This window comes from Urtica dioica, chromosome 3 (assembly GCF_054948205.1).
Source record: "Urtica dioica subsp. dioica isolate 48M chromosome 3, U.dioica_male_clone48M_v1_H2, whole genome shotgun sequence".
Taxonomy (NCBI): domain Eukaryota; kingdom Viridiplantae; phylum Streptophyta; class Magnoliopsida; order Rosales; family Urticaceae; genus Urtica; species Urtica dioica.
This window is the reverse complement of record NC_142758.1, coordinates 450,132-464,064: the sequence shown is the minus strand read 5'-3', so window position 1 is coordinate 464,064 and position 13,933 is coordinate 450,132. Positions and strand designations below refer to the sequence as shown.

Here is a 13,933-nt window from a genome sequence, read left to right as displayed (position 1 = left end):
TCGGTAATGCTTATATTACATTGACTAAAAAATATATTAAAATAAAATAAATGGAAATCACAAATTATAGTTGAGCTTCTTTTGACTATTCTACGGATAGAATTTTCGTGGAAGAGAGAGATAAAGCAGCATCAAAGTCTTAGATGACTTCTTTTGACTATTCTATGTGGACACGGTTGCTTTTGACTTTAAATGAACTGCAAATTTTCAGAAACGCACCAAAGTATCAAGTTTGATATGTTTGAAGAAGAAATCTCTCCTTGAAGCAGTTCTTCGACCAAAGTCTCTTTTTCCCTCATTGTTAATCATCTTGCGAAATAAATTAACCATACATGAATTTATAATCCCCACTTAATTCCAGCAAAGTTCAAATTTCTGATATTTGAAGAAGACAACTCTCCTTGAGGCAGTTCATAGACCCAACTCTTCATTCACTAATTGTTAATCATCTTTGCGGCTTTGGTGATCAAGGTAAGAAACACTATCTTCCGATATACATCATAGATAAACATGTTGTGCATATGCAGATTTTCGAGCATTGAAACTTAATACTCACTTAGATATGTCAGTATTTTATGGGTGATGCGGCGAACTAGACATTTCAAAGTTTTGGTTTTGCAAAATAGCCCAATTATTTACAATTGAGACAAAATAGTCAAAATTTGTTTAAATTTGAAACCTTGACTATTTTGTTTTTCACATTATAATTGATTATTTTGCCTCATCTTATAAAACTTTGGCATTTTATACAAAAAAATCTATATTTTATTGGCATGCGAAAGGTATATGTAAAAATATAACTGAAAATTCTATTATAATATTTTGCGATTATTTAATAACATTTGTAGTCTCAAAATAATCTAACAATCTCTCAGTGGACTAAAAATGTATAAAATAAATGTGTTAATTTTAGGCATACCAAAGAATTTTGTCATTATTATGATTTAACATTTTACAATCTCGTCAATCAACTGCATCAATATATAGGATCTAAATTGTTTTTGTAGTATCAATTACAGCTAAACACGTCAGTTGTCACGTATATCAATATAATCAAATAACATAAATCAATTATGAATATATGGTAAATAAAATATATGCAAAGTGATCTATGCATATCAATTTTATATTAGCATTTTGCTACGTAGCCCTATTTTTAATTTGGTACGTAGCCCAATTTTTAATCAATTACAGCTATTTTGCTACATAGCCTTATTTTTAATTTGGTCTTTCATCAAATTATATTAACATTTATGGTAACCACATAATAACTTCATGAGAAATATCTCTATAAGTCAGGAACATTAGTATGAATAAGACTACATCATTTTTACTTAATTAATAATGACTCAACACATACGAGTAATGTCCTCAAAATGAAACATGTATTTTTAAATCTAACCACGTTTTGGTTAATTTTTCAATCTAGACAAAGTACATAAATTTACACTTATAAAACCATGAAAAAAATTAGTCAATGTTTGAAAAAAAAAAGAGAAATTATATGAAATAGCCACTTTGAAACGTTGAAATTGCAAAATAACAAACTTTTGGTTTATTTTTGTGAAATAGCCAATAAACAACATTAACTGACTTAATTAGACATGAATTTCCTTTATTATCAAACATTAATAAATAATAATTTTGTGTTTTATACGTGTTAATGTGGTATATCACTATATTGACTACTATGGATTAAAAATATACCAAAACTTGGCTATTTTGACAATTTCAACTTTTTAATTTGCTATTTAACTCAAGCTAAAAAAAATTAATATTTAAAATTTTATTAACACGTGAAATAAATTGTAATTGTCACGTTTCAAATGTCTTGTCTCTCGTATAATTTTTCTTTATTAAATGATATTATTAGTAGTACCAAAATATTATAACAAATTCTTCTTAGGTATATTTTGTTACTGCAATATGGAATTCTAGGCCCTGACTATACGCACTATACAAAATTTACAAAGCTGAATCTGTGGTTTCTTAAAGATTGATCTTCATGTCAAATATATAAGGCCTTCTTCTTTAATATGTTTTTTCAGGTCAATGGCAGCTGAATTTGTTGCATTGAAGCTGGCCGAGTCAGTGGTGTCCATAGCAGTCGAGAGAATCGCGGACCTTCTCATTCGTGAAGCCTCTTCCCTGAGAGCCGTTAGGGGAGACATCGAGAGCTTGCAGACCGAGCTGAATTATATCAAGAGCTTCCTAAGAGACGCCGACGAAAAGCAGAAGAAAGAAGAGCGCGTTAGAATGTGGATTGTTGAGGTCAGAGACGTGGCCTGCGAGATCGAAGATGCCATCGAGACCTACGTCTCCAAAGTCCGATCCTCTTACCTCAAGGTGATCCATCTAAGGAAGCTTCGGGGCCAAGTAAGTTGTATCAAGGACAAGCTTCGTAGGATCTTGGAGAGGCGACAGATGTACCAGATCGAGTTTTCGGGTGGAGATCGAGAGGCTAGTCCGCTGAGAAATCAGAGGAGATCGTACCCAGACGAAGAGGAAGACGACGTGGTCATGCTGAAGAGCACGATGTCGGCTCTCAAGGTTCAACTCATGAGAGAAGAAGATCGGCGATGCGTCGTGTCTATTGTGGGCATGCCCGGTCTGGGTAAGACAACCCTCGCCAAGAAAGCCTACAATGACCGCGACGTGAAGAAAAGCTTCGAGTGCTCCGCTTGGGTTTTCGTGTCTCAGCAGTACGTGGTGAGGGAAATCTTTATCGAAATCCTTATGCAAGTCGGTTTCCGGAAGGAAACGGCTCTACAAGGAGTGAGCCAAGTGAAGAATTTCATTAATGACAGACAGATCCTCAGCGAGTTGGAAGATCACAAGCTGGTCTCTCTTCTAAAAAGTGAGCTCAATGAGAAGAGATATATCGTCGTTTTGGATGACATTTGGAACGTCGCAGCTTGGAGCACCATCGATAAGGCTTTTCCGAAAGGGAAGCCCGGAAGCAAAGTGGTGTTCACGACCCGAAACAGGGACGTCGCTGTGTCAGCCGATCCTCACAGTGATCTGATCGAACCCCCGCTCTTGACTGAGGAGCAGAGTTGGGAGCTTCTTCAGCGCAAGGCATTTCCGAAGGAGCTGTTTGGGAGTCTCGGCTCTCCGCCAGAGTTTGTGGAGCTCGGGAAGGAGATGGTGGCCAAGTGCGGAGGATTGCCTCTTGCGATCGTCATTCTCGGCGGTTTGCTTCGAACCAAGGACTCACCAGAGAAGTGGGAGAGGGTGAAGAGAGACGTGAAGTCGCAGATGATCAACAAACTCATATCACCGGAGAGACAATATCGGGTGGAAGACATCTTGGAGTTGAGCTTCCAAGAGCTTCCTTACCATCTAAAACCCTGTTTTCTTTACCTTGCATGCTTTCCAGAGGACAGTGAGATACGAAGTAGTATTTTGATCAGGCTGTGGATTGCAGAAGGTTTTATACGCACCGGTGAGATGGAAGAATTGATGGAAGAAGAGATCGGCGAAGAATACTTAGAAGAGCTAATTGATCGGTGCGTGGTTCAACTAGATAAGAAAGATGGCACTGGAAAACGCATCAAGAGCTGCCGACTCCACGACCTCATGCGCGACTTTTGTTTGTCAAAGGCCAAAGATGAGCTTTCCTTAGAGATCGTCAACCATTCCTCAACACAACAATACACCCACTTGCGCAGAATCGCAGTACACGTTGACCGCGAACCTGATTGCAATTTTCCCCCACGTACTCCCCTCCGTTCTCTCCTTTGTTTCTCAATACAAATCCTTCCTGATTATTCAAACGCCCGGTTGCTAAGGGTTTTGCACCTCGATTGCCCGGTATCCCAGGTATCCCACGCAATCGGCAATCTGATTCACTTAAGGTATTTGAGATTGAGCAGCAGTGTTTTCGAGAATACTATCTCTTTGCCACATTCCTTGGGAAAGTTAAGGAATTTGCAGACTCTAGACCTTATTGGTATTGCTGGTTTTTTATACCTTCCAAACTCAATTTGGAAGCTAACACAGCTGAGACGCTTGTTGTTACCAGTGTTCTATTTCAGGAATATTTTTGCACGCTCCCACCTCTTCAAAGGCCAAACCCAGTTAAAACTCGAGACGTTGAAAGGGATAGACGCAGATGACTTGATAAACAAGCACAACTCAGTCCTTAAAATGCCAAACATCAAAGTCCTGAAGATTCATTTTCTCAAAAGCCATGAACAACAAGTCACGCTCATCCTCGAGTCTCTCATTCCTCCCTCAAAACCACCAAATCTCCGATCGCTGAAGATGATGTTATTATCGGAAGGCGATCACTCTTTTCCGAAGATGGAACTGCTCTCTAGTTGCCAGGCTCTGAGACAATTGCACTTGCACGGAAAAGTTTTGAGGGAGAGCCTAGAAATCCTACCAAACAGCCTCATGGAGCTATCATTACAGAGTTCTAGGTTGGACCCGTCAAAGATATTAATCTTAGAGAAGCTTCCAAACTTGAAGGTCCTCATGTTGGGCAGCACCTGGAAGGAGGATTCGAACAGCACTCCTCAGAAGTGGGTGATCTCTTCGGACGGGTTCGCAAGCCTCGAGGCTCTTCAGCTTTCCTGTATTTTTAACTTAGAGGAGTGGGAGGTGAAGGAAGGTGGTCTACGTAGCCTCAAGAAGTTAAGAATGAGTCACCTGGGTGAGCTAAAGGCGGTCCCTGAAGGGCTGAGATATGTCACCACTCTTCAGGAAATCAGCTACAGTTATATGCCGAACTTATCATATGATCACCTTCAACATGTTCCTATAATCAAGTCGACTCAATGAAGCAGGCACGGAGCCAGAAAAGCCCACCAGGGAGGCTAATTAGAAAATAAAGTTTCGGGGTGTTAAATTGTAATTTTTTATAAAAAGCTGGACCAAAGGTGTAAATTTTCAAGGGAAAAAATGTAAATATTTTTAAAAATGGGCAAAAAGTGCACAAAAAAATTTGAGAGGGGGCTTAATATCCTGCTGAGCCTATGCTGCCTCTGTCCCTGGACTCAACCCATATGATCGCTTTTTCACGGCTAGAGCCTTCCTCTTTGGCGATGGTACGACCTGTTCTTCTGGTCTGAATGTGCAATTTACCTCTCTAAAATTTGGTAATCATGTATAGAAAATTTTGGTGGAGCATAGAGCTGGAAAAATTTGAATTATCAATAGTTGTACTCAATGACACTGATATTTTTTTGGGCTGATTAGTTAAGTAGCCAAATTAAAATATTGAATTTGCATTTTAGCCACATTTTGGTTAATTTTTTCCCAATAACCATTAACCAGTTTTGATGGTCAAAAAGATCCAAAATACCCTTACTTTATTTTTGTAAACAAATATGTGTAATGAGAACCACAAGAAAAAAAAAAAAGAAGCAATTTGATACTGAATATTGTGAAGAGATTTTGTGATAATCTCTCCCAATTAATTCCATATTATCTCTCTTGTACAAAAAAAAATATTATTCTAATTGAGTTTTTCTGCTCTAAGTCGTTTTGCACACACTACTACACATATTACATTAGGAGACATAAAATTTATAACTTTTAGGGAAAGAGGTGCAAGCATGTTGCTGAATCAGTTGATCCACATGAGGCACATTTTGGACAAACAAAGCCGGTGAATGTACAACCAGAGCCCCAACTTTTGGTAATCTTTAACTAGTAGACTTTGCTGAAAACGTTATTGTGTTTTAATTTATATTCATCTATGAATTTTAGGGAAAGATGTGCAAGCTTGAGTCTGAACATTTTGTGCAAGTAAATGAAAATTCTGTAAAAAGGAATTCGATACCAATGGTGGCTTGTCGAGAGATAGCCTCGCCCATCTCAAGAACCTTGTCCCAACTCAGCTTCACCAGCGAAGGATCCGAAGGCTTTTCGTATACCTAATTTTCAGACAGTAAAAGAAAAACCTTAAACTAACAATCATATGATTTAGAAAGAAAAAAAAACCGTATACATAAAGGTTTTAAGAGAGAGATAGAAAGAGAGACCTCAAAGGCTTCGTAGATTTCCTTTTTGTGCGAATTGAATAGTTGAAGAAGCTGGTTTCTCTCGGAAGAACTTCCCATCTCTGACTCTGTGAGAGTGTTGGTTTCGAGGGTTTTACAGAGAAAACAGACTACAAGCCCACGTTGGAACGAAAGTGAGACATATCGATGTGTATATATAGTGCCTATTTATGGAGAGTTTTTTTATTTGTTTATATGCCCCCGGGGTTTAGGTTATTATAAGAGATTTGTAACTAATTAGGCCACTTTAAACATGATTTATGTTTAAATTTGTAACTAGTAGTATTTATTATTTGAATCTCGGTCGATGTCAGGTTTAAATTTCTAGTTTTAAAGTTATAGACATGCGCGAAAGGACATCTTAGAAAGCACTTTTATATAATAAAAAAAACGCAACGGTTATTATCAGAGTGAGTTATAGATATATTACAGAGAAGAAGAAGTATAGAAAAGGAAAGATAACTTTACAGTAATAAAGAGCATATAAGTAGATGGTACCTGCACGGGAGAAAAGCTTTGATTCCCAAGATGATAGTCTATTCCAAATCTTTTCCTTTAATTCAGCAAAAATAATTTTTGTCTTTTCCGGAGTAAGATGGCAGTCCCAAGTATTTTTCATGGCATTCTCCAATCGTCATATGCAAGATTTCGGCGAAATAATCTTGTATTGACTGAGCAGTATTTTGTGAAAAGGATAGATGTGATTTTTGGTAGTTTATGTGTTGACCAGAACCAGCACTATACTGTTTTAGTATGTCTCTGATTGTGTCGCGATTTTTTGTTGTAGCTTCACAAAAAATTAGACAGTCATCGGCAAAAAGGTGAGATATCTTCGGGGCTGTTCTCGCAATTTTGATCCCTGTCAAATCGGAACTTCTTTCCGCTCGATGTATGAGAGATGATAATCCTTCAGAGCAGATGAGGAAAAGATAAGGGGATAGTGGACATCCTTGGCGTATCCCTCGAGTCAGAATTACATTTCCTGTGGGGTGTCCATTGATAAGAAAAGAGAAGGATACTGTGGTGATGCATCGCATGGTTACTTTGCTTAATAATGTAACGACTATACAAAATCTAAATCTCTAAGCATTAGCACTAGATATAAAACTCATAAGATTCAGATAAAATAATGTATTGACTGAACAAAATCCAAATATGAATACTAGCACTGAAAATCAAATCCATAAGATTCTTATTATAGTTGCGTATTAAAGGAAACGAACACTTAGGGTGCATTTGGTTATCAACTCAAAAACTGTTTTTGAGTTTTCAAGAAGTGAAAATAGGAAACAAAACTGGAAAATGTGTTTGGTAAGGCGTTTTCGGAAAAAAAAATTTCAAAAAATTTTGAAGTTGTTTTGGAAAAAAGTAAAGAACACTGAAAACAAATAAAATGTGTTTTTGAATTTTTTTTTTCTTCTCTTCTCTCCTCTTTCTCCTCATCTTCTCTTTTCATTCTTTCAAAAACAAAAATGAAAACTATACCAAACACTTTTTCAGTTTTTTCACTTTCTCAAAAACAAAAATGAAAACTGTACCAAATAGCTTTTTGAAAACAACTACAAAACAGTTTTTCAGTACAACTACAAAAATTAGAAAACAGAAAACAAAAAACAGTTTGAGTTAACTACCAAACACAACCTTAATATGTGATTATTAGCGTGAGATTTCTCTCGGTGAACAATCACGAATCTCTAATGAGATACAATTTATATTTAATATTTTGAGGGTTTGTATTCTTATCTCAAAATTTGTAAATAGAAATGACAATTTATTAGTAGCTCGATGAGATCAACAATAACATTGAACATTGAAGAAAAGAATGAAAAGCAATTGAGAGAGTATCGAGCCGGTCATATTAGCAAAGTACTATTTATTATCCCCTAAAAGTCAGATGGCCTTTTTTTAGCATCCAAGCATGTATTATACTACAATAATTAATTACACCATTTGATTTTCTAGGTCAACGTTCAATTTGTTGATTACATCTTGACCTTAAGAGTCTTCATTAACTGCGACTGTTACTTCTCATAGATGAGTTAGTTATCTTTTGGGTTAAGAGTTCGAGCTCGCTGCATATTTCTTCTACCGTACATATTTCTTAACGAACAATGGTCTTCAGGCGTTTCGGTTCACCCTTTGAAGGCATGTTGAAATTGTTCAAAATTTAGTGTGATCTATCTTCAAGCTCATGCTTTTAATTGAACTTTTAGCGTCTCAAGGTATCAAATTTCGATGTTATTAGATTTATAATTTTTGTGCAATTAAGTCTCATGCCTTTTTATAAATATAGCTACTCTTAACTCCGATTTGAAAATAATGCATGGGTATACATTTTTACCGCACCACTTGCAACCACGCGAAATAAAATCCACACTTCATACAGACAAACGTCCTGCTCATTTTTGTCTTCAAGTGGCAACTGAAAATTTCAACCAAACTTCTAAAAGAAAATATAAGTTGAGATGAACGAAAATGAACCAGAAATAACAAAGATAAAATGTACAAGAAAGAAGTCTCTGTTTCCCCTTATTAACTTAAGTAAAAAAAGGGGTCTTGGACTCCAATTATCCTCTTTTCTCAAAAATCACTCAGCCAGTAATTACGCTTTCAAAAAGGAAATGAGGAATTCTCATACACATCAGTCCTCTGAAAATGTAAAAAAGAAAAAAATAATGAAATCCCGGGTTTGCCAGCATCACCAGCGGGCTCCTGAATTATTTTGATTTTTTTTCGCGACTATCAAAAGAAAAATAAACTTAAGCGTTTTCTTTGGCAATCTTCTCGGCCTTGGCAATGACCTCGTCGATTCCTCCAACCATGTAGAAGGACTGTTCAGAGAGGTCATCATATTTGCCATCCAACACACCCTGTTTACAGAATCCAAAAGTCAGATTACTGTTTATACGTTAATCGTTCATTAGTTTTTAGAACTAGACACGGGTCCACAGTTTACCTGGAAACTGGTGATGCTCTCCTTGAGCTCGACGTACTTTCCGGGGGCGCCGGTGAAGACCTCGGCGACATGGAAGGGCTGGCTCAAGAACCGTTGAATCTTGCGGGCACGAGCGACGGTCATCTTGTCGTCTTCACTGAGTTCGTCCATACCGAGAATGGCAATGATATCCTGCAAGTTCTTGTAGTTCTGGAGAACCTTCTGAACTCCACGAGCCGTGTTGTAGTGCTCCTCTCCCAATATGTGAGGAGAGAGCATACGGGACGTTGAATCCAGAGGATCCACAGCCGGGTAGATTCCAAGCTCCGAAATCTGTCCGATCAATGAATGAGTCGTACCATAAGAGACTTGGTTCTGGAAACAGCAAACTTGAAGGGAAATCCAATTTCGGAAACTGACAAACCTGTCGGGACAGCACAGTGGTGGCGTCCAAGTGAGCAAAGGTTGTGGCAGGAGCCGGATCCGTCAAATCATCGGCCGGCACGTAAATGGCTTGGACAGAAGTGATTGAACCCTTTTTGGTGGTCGTGATTCGCTCCTGAAGGCCTCCGAGATCGGTAGCCAAAGTGGGTTGGTAACCCACAGCAGATGGGATACGTCCGAGCAAAGCAGACACCTCGGAGTTGGCCTGAAGAGTTTACTTTCTTGGGTTAATAGAGCAGATCTCAATTAAGGGAATCATCAGAGTTAAAACATGCGATCGAGAAAGCTTAAACGATGACTATGTGTACCTGGGTGAAACGGAAAATGTTGTCGATGAAGAGAAGCACATCTTGTCCTTCCGCGTCACGGAAGTGCTCGGCAACAGTCAGTCCGGTGAGACCAACACGAGCACGAGCACCCGGGGGCTCGTTCATCTGACCGTACACAAGGGCACATTTGCTCTCCAACTGAAACACGGTATATTCAATTCAAGTTTAGAGATAAATATTGTAAACGTTCTTGTTTTTGTACATGCGTAAAAAATAAATGTGCAGCATTTAATTCACCTGCTTCTCTCCTAGCTTGATGACACCACTCTCAATCATTTCTCTGTACAAGTCATTACCCTCGCGAGTTCGCTCACCGACACCAGCAAAGACAGAGAAACCACCTGAGATCAATCAATAGAGCAAATCTCAATTAAGGGAATCATCAGAGAGTTAAAACCCGGAAGTTTCAAGTGATTCTCGTAACTGACCATGAGCCTTGGCAACATTGTTGATAAGCTCCATGATAAGCACAGTTTTTCCGACACCAGCGCCTCCGAAGAGACCAATCTTTCCTCCCCTCTGGTACGGGGCAAGAAGGTCGACAACCTTTACACATAAACAAGCATCGACATTGGATCATCAAACATTAATTAACAACACAATTCGAAATTTGGTTCGTTCAAAGGCTCGAGTTACGACAATGTAAACAATTTCCGACCTTGATTCCAGTGATAAGAGTTTGTTGCTCTGTTGCTTGCTCGACGAAAGAAGGGGCTTCTCTGTGAATAGGCAACCTGTGCTCGGTATCTTCACAAAGAAATAATCAAGCATATGTTTAGTAATAAGACATAAATAAGAACTTAATTAAGCATAGACATCATCGTTCGGTACTCACTGAGCTCGCCTCTCTCGTCAATGGGCTCTCCGATAACATTGATGATACGACCAAGTGTAGCCCTGCCCACAGGGACCTAAGCACAAATGAATAATACAACCTAAATCAGGTCTATAAAAAGACTACAGATTTAAGAACACTAACCTAAAAAGAAAAATAATGAACCAAAAAATATCCATTTAGGGATCTGTAAAATAACACCTAAGTTCAAGATAAATCTCCTGATCTAATTATCCTCAAACGTTCCAATAAAAAGGATAATCCAGGATTCCAAATGCCTAAAATTTTCTGTAGATCCAAAAAGAAAATCAGAAATCCTTACGGTGATGGGGGAGCCAGTGTTAAGGACTCGCTGGCCTCTGACGAGACCCTCAGTTCCGTCCATGGCGATAGTCCTGACCACGCTCTCACCCAAATGCTGAGCCACCTCAAGAACCAGACGGATCGAGTGGTCCTGGACTTCAAGCGCCGTCAGGATCGGAGGCAGACCTTCGTCGAACCTCACGTCCACCACGGCTCCGATGACCTGGCACACCTTTCCGATCGATCCGGCTCCGGTGAACTCGTCGGTGATCTTCCCATCGGTGGCGGCCGGGGTGGTCGGAGGGGGCTTTGGAGCGGACTGTGTCGCGGCGGCGGAGGCGTACTGCGCGACGCGGGTGAGAGCGTAGCCCGCCGGCGATGGGGCGGCGCGGCGGACGGAGGGAGAGATCCTAGGGTTAGAGTTTGAGATCGACGATCGGCGAGAGGAGGATCGGAGGAGAGAGGCCAAGAGCCTACGGGAAGCCATGGCTAGGGCTTCGTCAAGATGTGAGGAAACGAAAGAGAGGAGAGAGGAGAGAGACTAGGGTTTGTATTGTGTGTGGACTTTTTGATTTATTCGAAAGCCTATTTGTAATTTTGTACCTCTCGTTTAGTGGACCCGCATTATTCGGTTTTATTTTCTTTTTAAGAAAATTTGTTGAAACTGATTAAGCTAATATGATGTCGTTTTTTAAACTAAATTGAGCAGGAAATGGACACAATGTCCTATATTTTTTTTAGAGCTCTAATCTAAGTTTATTTTCGAATCAATATTTTTTAAACAACGCCTCTTACTTGATGGGTAGGGGAAATTCGGTGAGAGTTTTTGCTGATAAGTGGACTTTCAAGGAGAAGCTTATTGAAAGAACAACTCTCGCGGAGGAGTATATTATGGTGGACAACTTGTTTGTAGATGGCCAAAGAAAATGGGACTCGGTGAAGATTGTCGACATCTATGGTGAAAGTTTGGTGGACATAATTTTGGCTCTCAAAGTTCGAGATCAGCCAAGACAGGATACTCTGTTCTAGGATGCCACTAAACGTGCAAATTTCACGGTGAAGTCAGCGCCGAATACTCTGTATAATTCTCCGAAGATGGTCTGTAGAAGAGATTGTGAAATTTTTGTATTCCATGAGAGAGTCAAGTTGTTTCTTTGGAGAGTCGGCTCAGGTTGCTTTAATCTGGGGAAGCATTTGGCGAAAAAATTTCTTGGAAATGTCCCTCTCTGTAAAGTATGCAATTTGGAAGATGAAACGGTCGCTCACCTTTTCTTCAGATGCCCTGCTGCACGGAGACTATGGTTGAGTGAGAGTTGTAGGAGAAATTGGGATTGGGGAGCAGAAGAAGATGGCAAAGAATTGATTTAAGTCGTTGCTAGACCTGAACAAAGAAGCAGATGTTAGGGGTCGGAGACTTAATGAATTCCTTATAAGAGCTTGGGCGATCCTGGAGTCTATATGGACTCAGATAAATTCGATGATTTTGCGAAGAAGCGTCCATTAGATTCATCAGAAAGAGAGTGGAAGATTTAAGTGGGAGACCGATCGAGAATCGAGATGATGACCCCCCATTGATCCCGGTCTCTAGACTAAGATGGCGGCCGTCGGAATCTGGGATCGTGAAGATCAACCTCGACGCGACCTTCAACCATGGCGAGGCTGCTGTTGGGGTTGTAGCAAGAAATGAGGAAGGCGAGGTGCTATCGCAATGGTGCTCGAAGGTGAAGGCTCAAAATGCAAGGGAAGCGGAGCTTATCGCCGTCCTCGAAGCGGTGCTCCTGGCTAAATTCTGTAACGCGGAAAAGTCATTCTTTAGGGAGACAGCAAAAGTATAATGGAGAGCCTTGATAAAAAAAAATCATTGCCCAGATTGGCAGCTTCTGTCGGTTTTCGAGAAAATCGAAGATCTTAATTCGTGTTTTTCTGGGTGTATTTTTAGATGGTGTCTAGGCATGTTAATGGCGTGTCTAATGAGTTGTACCGATGGGCTAATAGATTTGGATTCTCATGATTTTGTAATGTGAGGGAACTCTCACCCCTTTTGCGGGAGATCATTATGGCTGATGCCATATTTGAATGAGATGTAAGGGGTCCTCTTTTTCCTCTCTGTCGCATCGATATCGGGGGCATGGAGGTTTTTTTAGAGGCCCTGGTTACTTTAAAAAAAATCAAAAAATTTTAGGGTAAAATTTTATGGAAATATGGATATTATTAAGACTTTATTCGGTAGAAAGTAAGGAAAAATGGGTAAATGAGTGATAGAATAGAGTGGAAATAAAAGTGTTAGATTATAAATTTGTAAAAAGATAATTGGTATAAATATGAGGATGGATTATAATTCATCTCTTTTGTTGTTTGTTGTCTATTTTATTATAATTACTGTATGACTATTATCTTTACATAATAATAATATTGATAAATATTATGGACGATGAATTTTAGTTTCACGAAAAACTCTCATGAAGCAAACTCACGTGTCGTCGAGTAATAAAGTCTATTTACAGCACAAGTATTGAATCACATGAGGAACTCGTCCTAATTTTATATGCAAACAAAGAAGAAAATTTAATGAATTATGAATATGTAATAGAAAAGGTTTTTTTTTGTGTTTTTGGAGTAAAATTGAATTAAAATGATAACGCGAGTAAAAATCGAGTTAAGAAGGATAAATGGAAGTCAATGGCATGACTTCGTTAGATCATCGATTTGGTTGGTTACGTTGAGTATCCTAAGTATGGCTAGATTGGGAAAGCTTATTCTAAATCCATCATAATTATTCACTAATCTCTCTCGAGTAAGAATATACCTAATTATTTGACGAATTTCCATCTCTATTTGGATTCTATTAAAACAAATAGCAGCATCCAACGAGGGATCTCAAACAACTACACACACCTCATAATCTTTCTACAGATCTATGCAGAAGAGTGAGGGACATGATAGGACTTGCTCGTTTATTACCTCTCGATTTTTAAACTATCCTATGGGTTCAATAATTATCTGTCTAGGCTAAACTAGTGATGAATAACAATCCAATTCCCTTGAATTTCACATTCTAACTCAAAATTAAGCACAAACC

The 13,933-nt window shown here is 38.9% G+C and overlaps 2 protein-coding genes across 2 annotated transcripts; one reads left to right on the top strand and one right to left on the bottom strand.

Moving 5' to 3' along the window:
- The first annotated feature begins 223 nt into the window (after nt 1-223).
- On the top strand, nt 224-5,208 carry LOC149401866 (putative disease resistance protein At1g50180). The gene is made up of 2 exons (XM_089610074.1): nt 224-471; nt 2,049-5,208. The coding sequence occupies exon 2, from the start codon at nt 2,053-2,055 to the stop codon at nt 4,783-4,785; it is 2,733 nt and encodes a 910-aa protein (XP_089466200.1). The 5' UTR covers nt 224-471; nt 2,049-2,052; the 3' UTR covers nt 4,786-5,208.
- Nucleotides 5,209-8,468: 3,260 nt separating this feature from the next.
- Nucleotides 8,469-11,439, bottom strand: LOC149401865 (ATP synthase subunit beta, mitochondrial). Its single transcript, XM_089609014.1, has 9 exons — nt 10,874-11,439; nt 10,552-10,627; nt 10,375-10,463; nt 10,145-10,262; nt 9,954-10,057; nt 9,696-9,854; nt 9,368-9,592; nt 8,965-9,276; nt 8,469-8,878 (listed from the first exon to the last, which is right to left on the bottom strand). Exons 1-9 carry the CDS (start codon nt 11,339-11,341, stop codon nt 8,768-8,770), a joined length of 1,662 nt encoding a protein of 553 aa, XP_089465140.1. The 5' UTR covers nt 11,342-11,439; the 3' UTR covers nt 8,469-8,767.
- Between the last annotated feature and the right edge of the window lie 2,494 nt (nt 11,440-13,933).